Here is a 15,922-nt window from a genome sequence, read left to right as displayed (position 1 = left end):
GTTCTTTGTTTTTAGGAGATGCATCTGTTTGCTAAACTGGATTTAAGGGATGTTTAAGGGACAGTGTCTACGCCATTGGGAGTCTTGGATGTGTTTACAAGTCAAAATAAGTTTGCCCTCTTTCAAATATATAAATAGAACAATATTCAGTCCCTTTGCGTGTTATTGCCCCTAGAAGTACACAATTGCCTTACAGTTGGTTGGATAATCAATATAATCACTCTGAATGAGCTTGAGTAGTAGTTGAGGACAGGCTGAAGGTGGACCAGTCAACCGTATCAAGAGTTCAGCATAACACTGCCATTACATGTGAAAGCATGTCTGGAGTCTGCCAATAAGCACGGTGGTGAAAAATCTGGACAGAGAGAGGGAGAGAAAGAAGGAAAGCCCATCAAATCTCCAGCTGTATTTACCTATCCTGTGAGGTTGCATGTCTTGCATGCATGCTGCACTCGGTCACTTCTGAACCCTTTAATTAAAGTTATAAAGCGTCCTCTCATCAGATCCAGATGAAGGAATAACTAATGCATGGTGACTGATTAAGGGTGCGTTCACACTGGAGCTTTTGATCCAAGTCTGTTTGCTGTCAGAGTTTAGTTTGTTTTGGTTGGTATAAAAGCAGTCTTCAGAACTCGGATGCTAGTCACTCATGATGGTCGTCGATTCATTATGTTGATTACCCAAATGAATCAAGTGTAAAAACATCCTCTGTGTAAATCTGCAGTGGAGTGCTGACCACTCACCGCGACAGGCTAATGTGTTTAGCTTAGGAGGTGGTCGCCCCATGTGTTACAATCTGCAGACCTCTTAAAGAGGAAACGGCTGTGTTTTCACTTGCTGTTTGACCTGTATTTGAGTGTGCTTGTGCTTGTATGTGTAAAATAAGTACATTTGTCATGGTATTGCCTGTCCACTGGATTTAGGGTACCATATGGTTACACTTTGACTCAAATGTCATATGTGACATGTTTTAGCAAAGACCTTTTTGCTCCATGCTCATGAATCAGCTTAAAATGTCAATTGTGAAGATGTTTTTGACCTTTTAAGGGTAGATGCAGATTTAGGAACAAAATATAAAGTATAAAAATTGCAAAGTTCACATCTAAACTTGAATACTGGATTGTGCTAGGTAATATTATTTTTAGTAAATCGTTTAATTACACTTTATTAAAAGGTGTCCTTGTTACAGTGTAATTATACATTTAAGTACTGAATAATATTAATTAACTACATGCACTTACTATATGGTTAGGGTTAGGATTAGGGTTTGGTTTAGGGTTACTTGCATGTTATCCATAAATAATTGTTATTATAATAGTAAGTACATGCAACATGTGTAACAAGGACACCTTAAAATAAAATGTTACCTATTTATGACATATACTTGTTGCTAGTGTTAGTGTAAGTGTGACATCTCTGTGCCACTAGCATCACCAAATGGAATTGCAAAAATTACTGATTTCCAGTGGGTTTCTCTAAACACTTCTCCATCTACCACTGATTAAACCTATCAGTGAATTACATATAATTGTTTCTTCATATCAAGCTGCACAGAGGAAGCATTGAAATGTCTTAAAAAGAGAAAATGGTTGAGTGTTACATGCCTTGAAAAAATAAATAAATAAAACCTTTATTTTATTTTTTGAAACATATGACCTCTATGCAGAAAGTTCATTATGAAACACAACACTCTAGAGGCCGATTAAAAGCATGGACATATATGGTTCTAAATTCTGTGCATGAACATGAAGAATTTGGTATAGGTCATATGAAAATCATGAAGATCCTGAAACTCATTGGAGGGATCATAATCCATGTTAAAAACAATGTATTGAACCTTTCTATATAAACTACAATAATTTTCTGCATTTTAAATGCATTCATTGTCATTTTAGTGAGAATTGTATCAAACCTGTCAAACACCTTTTTTTTATTTTACATTTTATTTTTTGCATTAACCACAATTTTAGCAACTTAAACAAAACTAATCTGCTGTTCTTTTGTTTGCAGAATGATGGGTGACGTTAAGTTTGTTACGGGATCTCATGTCTCCAAGACGACTTTGACTCTGGGACGAGGTTCCCCGAGCAAAGAGCCCCCCGTCTTTACTCTCCCGCCACGTAATACCCGCGTCAGCCATGGGGGTACCGCACGCCTTGAAGGGAAGGTGAGAGAGATTCCTCATAGCCATCCTAGTGAGCCAGAAACTGATCCTCAGTAGTGTAATGAAGCAGACACTGTGTCTGCCAATGAATTTCATTCAAGACTCCCAACAATAATCTATTTTAGACACTAGCTCTATTCCAGAACACAGAGAGCTGCCTTGCTGTCTGCTGCACATATAGACAGCTGGCAGCAGTGAACGGATGGCCCTGTTTTTCTAAGAGTTTACAAAAATATGTGACCCTTCTTTTGAACTGTCAAGCCTTCCTCCCTTGTCCTGATAGCAGAAAAATATAAAAAATTATGTAAGATTATATGATGAGTTTTTCTTTTCAAGATTCTTATCAGGCAAACATCTGTGTTTCATTACGCTCTGACAGTGTGTTGAGGACAGGAAGAGGTACGTTTGGACACTTCCTTGCGGTCTCAGTCTGACACAGCAGACAAATACAGAAGAACCTCCAATAATATATGTGTCTGTTAAAGCTGTGTGTTTGCTGTCTGAGACCAGGGAGAAGGAGAGAATCTCAGGGAGTAAAATTTAGAATTCAGGCACTGTTTGTGATACATGAATAATATCTCAAATCATGCAGAAAGAGGGCTTCAAACTTGAACTAGTTAACTCTGGGTCATTCTAAATACCGGATTATCTTGCATCACATTTCACACTAGCAGTTCATACTGTACTTTACCTTGGTAATCCAAGTTACTAAGGGTGCTTTCACACATGTAGATTGATTGCTTTGTTCCGAAACAAGGAATAAAATTATTACAGTGTTGCTTTTTATTCTTAGTGCGGTTCGCTTTCACACAGCAAAGTTTCTAAATGGACCAAATGTGTTAATACAAGTCACGCATGAGTAAACTGTCCTCTCATTGGTCAAAGTTCCACGGTTTATTTCCGCTCAGCTGTCGTCCGTCAGGATAGAAAAACAACAGTTTTGGGGGCTAACTGTTGCATCTTTTTTTTTGTTTGTTTTGTAGCTGTCATTATATTCATTTATAATTTTGAGCAGGAGTCCAGGAATCATAATTTTTAAAATACACCTACTACAAAGAGAGCAATAAGATAGCATTATAAAATGAAAAGGTGCGCTTTGATTTTGAATGGCGAAGACGTGCCCACACACAGACATTCACAGGTTAATTTTAAGCAGTATTAGCAAAACAACCAAGCTACTGCTGTTCACGGAACTGTAATTACCCATTATACAATGGGATATAGCCTGGTTCGTTGGTCCGTTGGATCGGATTGCTTTCTCACTACAACTGAACCGCTCCAGAGTTAGCTTTCAATTGAACCGTGACCACCTCGTTCAGGCAATCTCGGACTGATTATTTTGGCGCGGATCCGAGCGAGATTGCCGTGTTCACATATGCTCAAACAAACCGAGTTAAAAGGGGAAACGCGCCAGGTTCCGAAACAAAGTGCCAGGTGTGAAAGTTTAACCCTAAGTCATAGAGATATTCATAATGTTCCTCAACCCTGGCTAATGTTCTGATTGGACAAATACAGCATGTAACCCATTTGCATAAAGGCTCTAACAATCTCACATTATGCATTGCAGACTGTACTCAAGCTTTTGCTAAACAGACTTTTCGGACTATAAAGTCCCAGATGAACTTCAAATGAAATCAAAAAGGGAACTGGTGTGACCCCATTTAGGACAACAACAAATTCCCGTTTTAGGAGTTTTCCAGAAAAGTTTGCTTTGGCTGGTGAATACCTTTACACTACCATTGGTTTGTGGCGATAATGTAACAGGCTCTGCTTTTTTCTGATGTACAAATCTTTGGTTTATTTCTTCTGTTCAGTCCATCCTGACATGAGTAAAGACATGAGCACACTGAAGAGCTGCCGTATAGTATTGTTTGAAGTTGTAATCATTGATACAAATGGTAGACATTTCCAATTTAATTTCAGATGCAATTTGGGTTTATTGTTCACAGTTTAATTACTTAGTTTTGTTTAGGCTACTTAAGAATGGCCGAAGTTTCCAAGCTGCATTTGGCGTTTTATTTGCAACTAATCAAACTACCAGGTGATAAAGCTATTGTGAAGCAACACCACAGTCGGCTTTGCCACAAGTTTTTTGATGTCAGGTCACAGCCTTAAAACACTCAAAACACCTTAGCAAACACCTACAGCACCCTAGTATGGTCGCAACAACTTTGGGATGGGCAAACACCACTCACATTTTCTTCATAGAGTATAAAAATTGAGTTGTCCTAGTGTAATTTATTGACATGCAGAATACCAGACATTCCATTTCAGGTCACACAGTCCTGAGTTTCGACTTTTTGCTACCTGTAGTGCTTCCATATGGTATGAGGGTTTTCTGCAAGTATAACTCAGAATTGCTCCTTGAGCGTGAATTGTTCTAGCAGACACAGGAAAGCCCTGAGCACAGGTACAGCTGCTGGAAGGGGTGAATTTGTTCTGGCTGTCAGTGGAAAGTCTGACAGGATCTCCTCTATCTTCATGTACTAGCACTTTGGCAGAATTCACATCCATTTTTACACAGATGGTGTCTGTTTTTGCTCTTAGCTAACATTCCTAGTCTGAGAACAACACCTGAAAAACAAAACAAAGGAACCAGCTTTATAACATGAACTTTTGTGCACTGCACTTTCTTAATTTGGTTTCAGCTGTTGACTGGAGTCAGTTTTCCATTTAAACTTGCAGCAAAAAGATTATTATCAATATTAATTAGGTTATAATAATAATAAATGATGATGACGTACACATCTGTTCCCCTCATCCAACTGTCATTTTTGCAGCTTAATTTCAATACATGTTATTTTCAGACTGGGGGTTTGTTTTGAGTTCTGATCGTTTTTCAAATCTTTTATTTCAAAAGATGAAAGGCATATTTCTCATATTAAAAAGCAGAATGCGACTCTGGGTTTTAAGTTTTCACTGTGTTGTGGTCTGTTCTAGCAGTTCTGTGAGACAGCAAAAAGAGCACAACAGGGATTAAAATACCTTTGTCTTGTGACTCCTAGTTTCCTGTTGTACTCCTGTTTTCTTTCAGGGCACAGAGAGGTGAAATCAAGCTTTAAAAGTTACACTGATGAGGATTTTACTAACAATAAATAAATAGATAAAAATTAATTAATTAATTAATTAATAAAAACTTAATAAAAAACAATTTAAAATAATAATAATAATAATTCTGTCAGTATTTACTTTCTGTCATATCATTCCAAACCCATAAGATGTTAGGTAATCTTTAAAATGCTTATTAAATTATTTGTAAAGTTTTTTGTCAGGTTTGGTTTTGGTTTTTAAAAATCCTGGTAACCAAAACTTCAAAATCCAAAATCCAACAAAATCCAGAAAGGTCAGAAATTAATCCATACTGAACATACTGTAAACTGACTGAGCAGTTTAGTTCAAGTCTCTTCACAAGATTATTAAACTACTCAATCCATGAATTTAATTACTCGATTAATTTTACAATTTTTGTTGAGAGACAGATAGAGCTGGGAATCAAAGAAATTTACTTCTCTGTTTTATGGGAGGTCTGATTCTTTTCCACAAACAGTTCTTTCAAACACTTCATATAATTAATTAGTTAAGAAAAAAAAAAAGAAGAAGATTGCAGTCATTCTTTTACATCATTGCATAATGACATCACAGCATATTTCTATCAACATGGTATGTCACACTGAAACATTCAAATAAAGTCTGTATGTTTAAATACATACTGCTGATTATTACCTTTCACTACCTTTGAGCTTGTGTCTAAGGACAAGTTTCCTGCATCAAAGTTTTAAATCAAACACAAACACACACACAAACACACACACACACACAAACACAAACAGACAATACAGACAATGATGGCCAAATGTGGATTTGTAATATAAAAAAAGATAAACTAGTCTTACAATTAGTCTTGTGAACTAGCATAAACAGCAAACCCTTGGTTTCCAAGTAGTAGGCCTATTTACTAGGTAAAACTTGGTATGTAATAAAATAGATTTAAGGCATTCATGCACATGAATGCACCTCTTTTTGCTAGATTTATTGTAGAGTGTAAAAGTTCAGGGGCACCGTGTGCAGAGACTTTTCTCTGGTTCTCATGAGACTGTCAGAAAACAAGTTACATTGTGATCTAACACAGTGACCCAGGCTCACAAAATCAGACTTTTAGACTGCAGTTTATCTGTCCAAGAACTGCCCAATTAGGCTGATTTTTTTGAGTGTTCAATGTCTGATTGACATGTGAAGTGATCAACCACGGTCTGTGTATTTTTTTACATTGCGCTTCATGGTGGGTTTATTGTACTACAATAATCAAGATAAATATCAGATTGTAGCATATACTTGTGACATTTTACAAGATGCTTCAGCAGTACATAAACAGATTGTGGGCAACCTGTGGCTATGTTGTCTGTGATCACTGACCCCCCCCACCCCACACACATAGGGACAAGGACAAAACCATAAGAAAATTATTGTTATAGGTTATAGTGTAAAAGGAGGTATGCTCTAAAACTCTTCATAGATCCAGTTCAGCAGCAATCTAATCAGGAAAGAGAATCTACAATAAAACTGTCAGGCACCTCTCTCACAGGGACTGAGAAGCACATAGCTCACTTCTTATGGTTGGAAGGAGCTGCAGTGGCATCAATATATCATGCTTTAGACGTTAGGCCTTATTTTAGTTTTGGAAGACTGGAAGTGTCTGCGGTTATTCCATCTATATTGTATAGAAGAAACATCTGAAGACAAACAATATCAGTCATTATGCTGTAAGTATTTGGGAGTGGTGTCTATTATAAAGAAACAGGTTTGGTTTTGTTGATTTTGTAACTTTAGTTGCTAAGGTGCTGACCCAAGTCAAAAGAGCACACTCCCACAACTCTGATCAAAATGGTCTATGAATTGAGGATCATTCATGCCATTAGTATAAACGCATGAGAAGAGGTACTTGCTAAAGTTTGCTTTGTCACTCTTAGCTACAGTAATGATGATCTTTCACTCTCACTCTGTGAGAATCAGTGAGACACTGACTTTTTGAAAATTGGGACTGAACAGGAGCTTATTGGAAACAGATGTGGTAGACATTTATTTTTACTAACATACTTACTACTTTCCTCTTTCTTTTCTTTCTCTCTCTCTTAGTCATCCTTTTCTGTCCACTTCCATTACAGCAATCCTAATACATCAGTTGTTTCTGATTTCTTACTCTGTATGTGTACAAAATATTTGTGCACCAAGATATCTATATACATTACATTAACTTGTAAGGGTAAATAAAATTGATTTTAAAAAATGCTGTTGTGATGTAAGCAATAATATCTCTGTGGTAATATCTGAAGTCAGCTGGCTACCTATACACCGTTTTAAGCGAAGAAACACACTTTGCGTAAGTATGCGAACTTAGACATGAATGATTAGCCATCAAACTCCAGTACTAAAGGGGGCAATAGAGTTCACCTAAACAAAATATGTTATTATGGAATTAGATACCTGTAAATTTACCTAAATTGTCTGATTCCTTTTCAAACTGTTGTTACTCCATTAAAGGAGTTGGTCTAAAACAGAAATCTAGAAACTAGAAGTGTTTGCGTTCAAGTGTATGTTTTAAGATATAAGGCTTAATAATCCTTAATAAAGTTTATAGCTTTACAGACACACTCCTGGTGCAAGGGTTGTTCCAAAAAGAAAATATAAAAATCTAAAATATGTCATGACATTAGACAACTTTAATTAAAATGCATGTAAACCAACTTCATAAGGTCCACCTGATAACTTTTAAACGGTATTGAAGAAGTTCACATGTATGTTGCTCCAACTCACCCATTTCAAAATTAAAATGCTGTGTTAGTAAAGAAATGTGAACATGTTTAAACATAAACCTTTAGTTCAAAAGGTTTTTACATAAACATAAATCCTGTCTAATGTGTTCAAACATTCATACCTGATGATGCATTTACAGCTGAAGTCAAAAGTTTACATACACCTTGCAGAATTTGCAAAATGTATTTTACCAAAATAAGAGGGATCATACAAAATGCATTATTTTTTTTTAATTAGCACTGACCTGAATAAGATATTTCACATAAAAAAAAATAAATAAATAAAAAAAGTTTACTGATGCTCACTGATGCGAGATATATATTTTTTCATTTAGTACTGCCCTACATGTTTACCTACATGTTTCCCAGAGACAAAATGAGTTAAATTTACCCTAACCTTCAAATTCAAAAGGTTTTCACCCCATGGCTCTTAATGCTTGGGTTTTCCTTCTGAAGCATCAGTGAGCATTTGAACCTTCTGTAATAGTCAGTATATGAGTCCCTCAGTTGTCCTCAATGTGAAAAGATGGATCTCAAAATCATTCCGTCATTGTTGGAAAGGGTTAAAATATGCAAAAATGCTGAAAAACCAAATAATTTGTGGAACATGAAGAATTTTTCTGATAAAACAGCGGGCAGTTTAACTGTTCAGGACAAACAAGGGACTCATAAACAACTACTGTATTACTAAAACAAACAAAAAAAAAACAGTGGATCATTCAGGTTACAACATGGTATTAAGAATCAAGTGTATGTAAACTTTTGAACAGGGTAATTTTCATAAATACAACTATTATTTTCTCTTGTGGACTATATGTAAACATCTTTTATGTGAAATCTCTTATTAAGGTCAGTACTAAATAAAAAATAACATGCATGTTGTACTCTCCCCCATTTTTTTGATAAAATGATTAATATTTTGCAAATTCTGCAAGGTGTATGTAAACTTTTGACTTCAACTGTATATAAAAATACATTGTGTCCTGGTAAAAATATTTTACATGAATATTAAACAGGCTATTTTAATGAAACAATTAGGCATTTTGGCAATATCTCCATGGAAAATATTCTATAATATTATAAAGCATGATCGACACAGCTTGTGTTGATGAGAATATACTGGAGCGGACTGATTTCTGTGTGAGAGAGAGGAGCATGTGTTAATGATATCAGTGTGTTTGAGTGCTCTGGGAGCCTCTGGACTGATTGTGCTGCAGTATTTCAGGTGCGTGACCTCGCCAGGTTTTAACAGCGAAGGTAAAGCCAGGAAAAAGTGATAACAGGAAAGAGAGAGGGAGAGAGAAACATGAGGTTGAGTTTTTCTGTCAAACAACAGCCTGATGTTTCGGCCCACTACCCAGTGGAATGTGAGTGTGGCGTATCAGTTTACTGTATAAACCTTCATGACCTGAGGGGCATTCAGAGCGACCGTGTGCCACCCGTTAAAGCTAGAGAGATGTTTACAGTGCATGAAAGGGAGCACTGTGTTAAAATTCATCTAATTTCTGCTTTTCCTTCCTCACAATTAATTCAGCTTAAACCGTTTTAATGCATTTGTTTTAATTTTTAGCTGTGTGTACACTAAAGCCTCATCAGTCATGTTAAGTACCCCTTAACCCCACCAAACTAGAAAAGAGCTCAAAGACTTGTAGAAGCAACCTAAAATGACATGATTGCCTCAGCAAATGCATTTTCATCTTATTTTTGCTCTGTTCAAATGCAAAACATGCAACAAGCAATTTAATATCATTTTGCAGAAATGTCACTATAAGCTCATGTTTCATGTTTGCTGTCTTGTAAGCACTGAATTAAGGCAAACAGTTCAGTAAATGCAAGGCTAGATTATACACATACCGGTCAGATTACACTTCATTCATAAAGTCTGTGAGTGGATTGTTTATCAGAGTGTGTGGCATGTGTACATTACTGAACGGATAGCTCAGAATACACTAAATTGAGCATATAGTGACTCTTTTATGATATGTGGTTAGTAGCTATGTAAGTATGTGCTATGTAAAATTTTGGCTGTATTTCAGTAACAGCAGGTCATTAGTGAATATTTGTCTGAGGCCCCATTAATGAGAGCCAGGTGGAACATCCCTAATACTGACTCCAGATCAGCCCAGAGAACCTCCGAACTCTGCGTGGAACATCAACATCTCGGACTCCAGAATTCATCTCCCAACATTGTTTTGGTTGAACAGTTGTCATCATGTTTAGATTACAAACAAGAAATGGCTGTCACTGAAAAACAAATTATATCCCATAAAAAAGCATGCAAGGAAAAACATTCAAAAACATTCCCCCAAAAAACTTCCAAGCTGGACATTCTCTGCATTGTGTCTCGGTTTGGCTTCTAGTTGAGAAATCTTGTGAGACGCCTCAGAGCATGTCTGAGCAGTCTGATGTTCTCTGGAATTAGTTCTGGGCAGCAGTTTAAAGGGCTCATTAAAAGATGTGTGTGTTTTGATTGCTAGTGATCTTGTAGAATTAAAAAAATATTTTGATTTATTAGAACAAGCTGGGTATGTGGTCTTGTCTTATGCCCTTCCTGTTGTGTGTGCATGTCCACATACAGTGGCCCTGAAAAGTATTTGAACACTTAAGTCACAGTGTATTACTGTCAGTGCAGTAGCCACTGTACATCTACTCATATTGACGGTGTATTTAGTAGTGTTTGCTAAAGTTTGCTTACCTACTGTTATGAGAATAAATGTTATACTGGTCACACTTTAAGGTCCAATTCTTGCTATTAACAAACCATGACTTTTGCCACAATAAACTCCTACTGCTTATTAATAGTTAGTAAAGTGGTTGTTAAGTTTAGATATTGGGTAAGATTAAGGATGTAGAGTATGGTCATGTAGAATATTTGCTTTATAAGTACTACTAAACAGGCAATAGAGGGTTTATGTCATGTTATGCTTATGTCACGATTTGGTCAGTTATCTGGATGCACTGCCATACTGGCAATACTCAGATGGAAACAACAGCATGGATTACACGGTTAATGTACTACTGAATACATTGTTTTGCTAATTTATGCTGTCGAAACCACAGAAAAAAATATAGAGAAGGACTTAGTAAGCAGGAAAGGGTGCAATATTTTGACAAACTAAGTTACATGACTGGAAATGATGAGAACAAACATGAATGTTGTTAAGATTCTTGCCCTGGAAATCCTGGTTCAGTCTGGCCAACCACAAATGCCTTTTGTTCCTCATAAGGCCTAGTTTTTGCACTCTTCTCTTTGTTTTGTTATAACTTTTGGCAAACAGTACTCCAAATAGTACTAGTACTTTTGGCAAATAGCACTCCAAATGCTTTTCCTGGTCTGACCGATTAGTGCAGCCCAAAATATGACAATAATTGTGCCCATACGGAAATGTAATATATGACATATATGTACCTATATCAGAAGTGCTACTCTCATATATGTTAAATATAGGGCAATATATTATTATCACATATATCCATTTTCTGGATATATGTAGATATATGTTTATAACATATATGAATTTCCCATAGTACAATTTGTATATAAACATATATTGAAAGTATATATATGTTTAACTTTTATATGGTATTGTATGTTATGACCATATATGTTTACAATATATATCAAAATTATATATTGTATTATAAGTTATGACCATATATGTTAACAATATATATCAAAATTATATATTGTATTATATGTTATGACCATATATGTTAACAATATATATCAAAATTATATATGGTACTCTATGTTTTGACCATTTGTTACCAATGTATATACTGAATTTATGCAAGTTTATTAACCATATATGCCTAAAAGATACTGCTTATTGTAAATCATATAACACAATTCATTGCTTAACTTTATTAATTGTTTCAATTTAGTTTTCTGGGGGAAAAAGTAGAGATGAATATATAACCTGTTCAAAAAATGCCAATGTACTAAAAGTTACTTGTAGGTATTATAGAGTTATTGAGGGGGGGAAACACTTCATGTAACTGTTTGTCCATATGTGCTCTCATCATCAATGAACTAAAATGCATTTTATTAAAATACATGAGCGATTGTATGTGAACGTCACAATAGCGCTTTTGCGCATGCGCCAAAATTCAAACACACCCGCGCTAACGGCAGAGTCTGAGCAATGGCTGCGGCTAAACAAACAGTCATCTGCAGTAAGATGTTTTTCTTAGTGGAAGGATAACAAATGTGCCAGTACCTTCACATAATAAACGACAATGATTTTATAGACGGGCACGAAGACAGACCGACATCACTGAGTGGAGTGGATGAAACGCCTTTGAATGTGGCAGCGGTGCAGGTAATTTACACTAATTTACTCAACGCTTTATTCCTACACTAATATTACATAGAAACTAAGTATGATTGTTTTGGTCTGCAAGAGCCTCTGTCTCTATATAGATCAGCTAATGTTTTAAATATTCCCTGTCATTGTTGTATATATGATGTTATGATTACAGCTGCATTGATGTGTTTTGCAATTTGCTCGCGTTAAAGTTAATTTTAGCTTTTGGGTAACAGGTTAATCTGTATGGAGATACTGTGAGCTCATTGTTTTCACTTGATAAGCAATGCCACGTTTGGAAATTATTTAAAGCTGTCTGACAAAAATAATGGATGAAAATTATAATGTTTATCTCTGAGATGTAGTCTAGACTAGAACTATAAAACTGCACGAAATGGAATTATTTAAATACAAGCACCTTGAATTCATATAGTAAATGACAGTACTTGGTTATATTGCACCAAGTGCATTGACATGTCCGTGACATGCCTAGAGTGGGTGCGTAAGCACATGTATGTGCATATTGCATAAAGGTACAGTAAGTTACACTAAAGGATGTGATTGTGGGGTTTTAAACATATGGTTAATCTATCGTAGTAAATTTTGTTTATATCATTGCTGATAATTGTGCTATTCTTGTTTGTGTCCCATGACAAGGTAATGAGTCCCGACATTCTCAGAAAATAGAAATGGAGGCCGAACCTGCAGATGTGGATGGCAGTGATGTGAATGATGGAGCATCTACACAGAAAAGGTTAAATATTTTATTGAAACCAAAACTAGCATCTGCAATATACATGTAAACAAATCAAATCAACAAAATATTTTAGTTAAAAATGTGTCTCCATGTACTATTTAATACAATTCTAGTGCATTTAATCTATTAAATAACAGTGGAGTGAGTGAGTTTTGGGATATGGTTAGATTAAACTTATTTTAGTGAATGAAGTACCACATTTCAGCTCTAATTTTGTTAGGGTGGGTACACAAAATATTATTTTATCCTTGCTTCTAGAAAATCCTTAATCTGTCTGCTTTCTAACAGCTTCATGTGGCCGTAACGTGGCTTTAAGCACTATAGATTATTAAAGTTTCACTTTGACTGTGACAAAGGCAGTAAATGTGGTGTTTATATGGAATAATTGTAATATTTATGGTACAAATACAGAGAGAGTCCCCATATCAGTAGGAAAGCGATCAAATGAGCATCTTCCATCCGAAGACTTGTGTTGCATGCGGGAAACTATTAATTGGTTATTCTACAATTAATTGTACCATAAATTATACTACAATTGGAAAATACTGTAAATTGATAAACTGTTCAGCGTGATGACGTTTAATGCCTCCGACAGGGCCTGTAGTCCCATTTAGCAGCATGTTAGCAACCACTTTTTTAAGAAACATAACAGTTTAAAAAAAAAAAAAATAAAAATAAAAATCAAGAGTGGGGTTTAACTGGTGTGTTTTATGTCATAGAATAAAACGTGAAAATATTATGAGTTTGTGTAAACCGCAGACCTTATTTTAGGGGATTTAATCAAAATTGTCATTCAAAAACCCATGTCATAGTTCCACCCCTCTATTTCTTTTCTCCAGGCCACATTCTCGATGCACATATTAGATATTATGAATGTAAACACTTTATTTCATTGATGCTAAATAGCAAATTAAATTGTAACCTGTGAACTCTGTCATTGAGCATTTGGGTTACTATAGTTTAGTTCTTCATGTATATAGAGACATATAATTTGAATGGGCATGCAGGCTGTGCTCTGTCGTTGTTCTGCCATGTCCTTGTGGTATCTGGGAATATTTTACAACTACAATTTATAATTATTACATAAATAATGAGTATTCTGCAGTTTTAAAATAATCTTTAACTTTACCAACCATGTTTAATACTCAGTATATTTGTCATCTTATAGTAGTTAATCACTTTAAGATACAGGCACAGTTCTAACTAAAAACCTAAATTAAACTTTGGTACAATGTTGGATTGCAAGATTTAAGCAGGTTTTATATTTTAATATCATGTTGACTAAAATCAAGTTTAGTTTACTGTACCACCCAACACTACCAAAGCTAAAAAGTTGCTTTTGAATGTGGTGCATTTCCTGAAATCATATATGGTGCAGAAAATTTATTGTAATTATCTTATAAAAACCTAACTTTTTTTTTTTTTTTTTTTTTTTTTTTTTACAGATGCTGGAATCCAGAAATTTCTTCACCTGGGGCCTACTGGGGATGGCAATAAACAAAAAACTAACCAAGCTGTGGGAATACAAACCTGTAGACCTTTAGCTGAACCACTACAATTGATGTTCTGTTTCTTATGCCTGTTCAGTGTTTTGATCAGTTATATATGTAATTGTTTCTTTTTTGTCCTGTTTGATTGTGCAGGTCAGTAACTTTTTTTTTCTATTTAAATAAATTCTGTTTAAATAAAGATGCTTCTTTGTGTAACTTTCTGTACCATTTAACATTTAAGGCTAAAGGTGTGAAATGTGCAATGCACTGCAACTTTGTAGAGTGTCTTACATGTGTCTACAACCTCTATTTAAAGATCAAAGATCACATATTAAAATATTAAATATATGATACCATATATTTCATGCATATATGTCTAATTTGTATACAACATAATAAAAACATACATATATCTCACATATATTAATAATTATATACATTTCATATATGGCAATGCATGTATTATACATACATAAACATAAGCAAAAGCATTGTTAGCCAATTATTATCACATATTATCACAATTATTACCAATATAGTGTCATGGTTTATGTTCGGTTCAGTTCTGATTTGTATAGTTCCTGTTGTGCCTGTATGAGTTCTTGTCAGTTTCTATGGTTATCTATTAGTTAATCATTCTGTTCACCTGCTGTTCATTTATTCATTAGGTCCCTCGTTTAGTCTGTGTAGTTTTGTTGTCCGATCTCATCAGTTTTCAGGGGTTGTGTTTCTCTGTATTCATGGTTGATTTATTTATTAATTTCCTACTTCCTCGTTGTGTGCATTACTACAGTTCAGCAGTTCAGAATTTCCCAAAACCATACTTCCAACAAACATTTGAAAATAGAGTGCATAGTTTTTAGTTAGCTACCATGTACAATCTATATATTTCATTCTATATACAGTATATATGCCAATTTTAAGTCTTATAAGTTATCAAGAGTAAAAACATTGTTCTGTGCATGCTCTGTAGTTTAGAGCCCTTGGGAGGCCCAGAAGTATGACTTCAATTCGCCCAATGGAATCATAAATCTGGAAGAACAGAAATAGAGAAGTAGCCCTCAGATGTCATATTCATTATTTACAACAATAACCTGACATAAATTCAATTTCAAACTGAATAATTAGTGTAAGTTATTACTCCACCAGCTGCGTAACATCATTATTGCTCTATTGTTGAACCAAAGTGCAAACCACAAATGTGTGACAAAGCTGCTACAGATTCAGGAAACGGTCATAGCTAGTTAATTTCTCCAGCGATGCATTGTACATGCTATTTAGGCAGTGACTAAGCAGCAGAAACACCCAAGAACAGTTTAGTTTGTGCAAACCTTACATTTTCTTTATAAAAATCACAGTTCGCACATAGGTGAATACAATAGTGTCTTCTCTGT

General features: G+C 35.2%; 1 protein-coding gene and 1 long non-coding RNA gene across 3 annotated transcripts in view; both read left to right on the top strand.

The window, feature by feature from the left end:
* The window catches only part of mylka (myosin, light chain kinase a), a 79,807-nt gene that overhangs the window by 13,127 nt on the left and 50,758 nt on the right, over window positions 1-15,922 (top strand). For both annotated transcript variants that reach the window (XM_051119251.1, XM_051119250.1), the window contains exon 2: window positions 2,011-2,167. In XM_051119251.1, coding sequence (XP_050975208.1) covers window positions 2,012-2,167 — 156 coding nt within the window. In that variant the 5' untranslated portion in view covers window position 2,011. The remainder of the gene's footprint in view (window positions 1-2,010; window positions 2,168-15,922) is intronic.
* Window positions 11,685-14,975, top strand: LOC127170926 (uncharacterized). The gene is made up of 3 exons (XR_007828437.1): window positions 11,685-12,296; window positions 12,939-13,035; window positions 14,484-14,975. It is a non-coding gene; the product is annotated as an uncharacterized LOC127170926 (long non-coding RNA).

The sequence above is a fragment of the Labeo rohita genome, chromosome 9 (assembly GCF_022985175.1).
Source record: "Labeo rohita strain BAU-BD-2019 chromosome 9, IGBB_LRoh.1.0, whole genome shotgun sequence".
Classification (NCBI taxonomy): Eukaryota; Metazoa; Chordata; class Actinopteri; order Cypriniformes; family Cyprinidae; genus Labeo; species Labeo rohita.
This window is presented reverse-complemented; position numbering and strand designations above follow the sequence as displayed.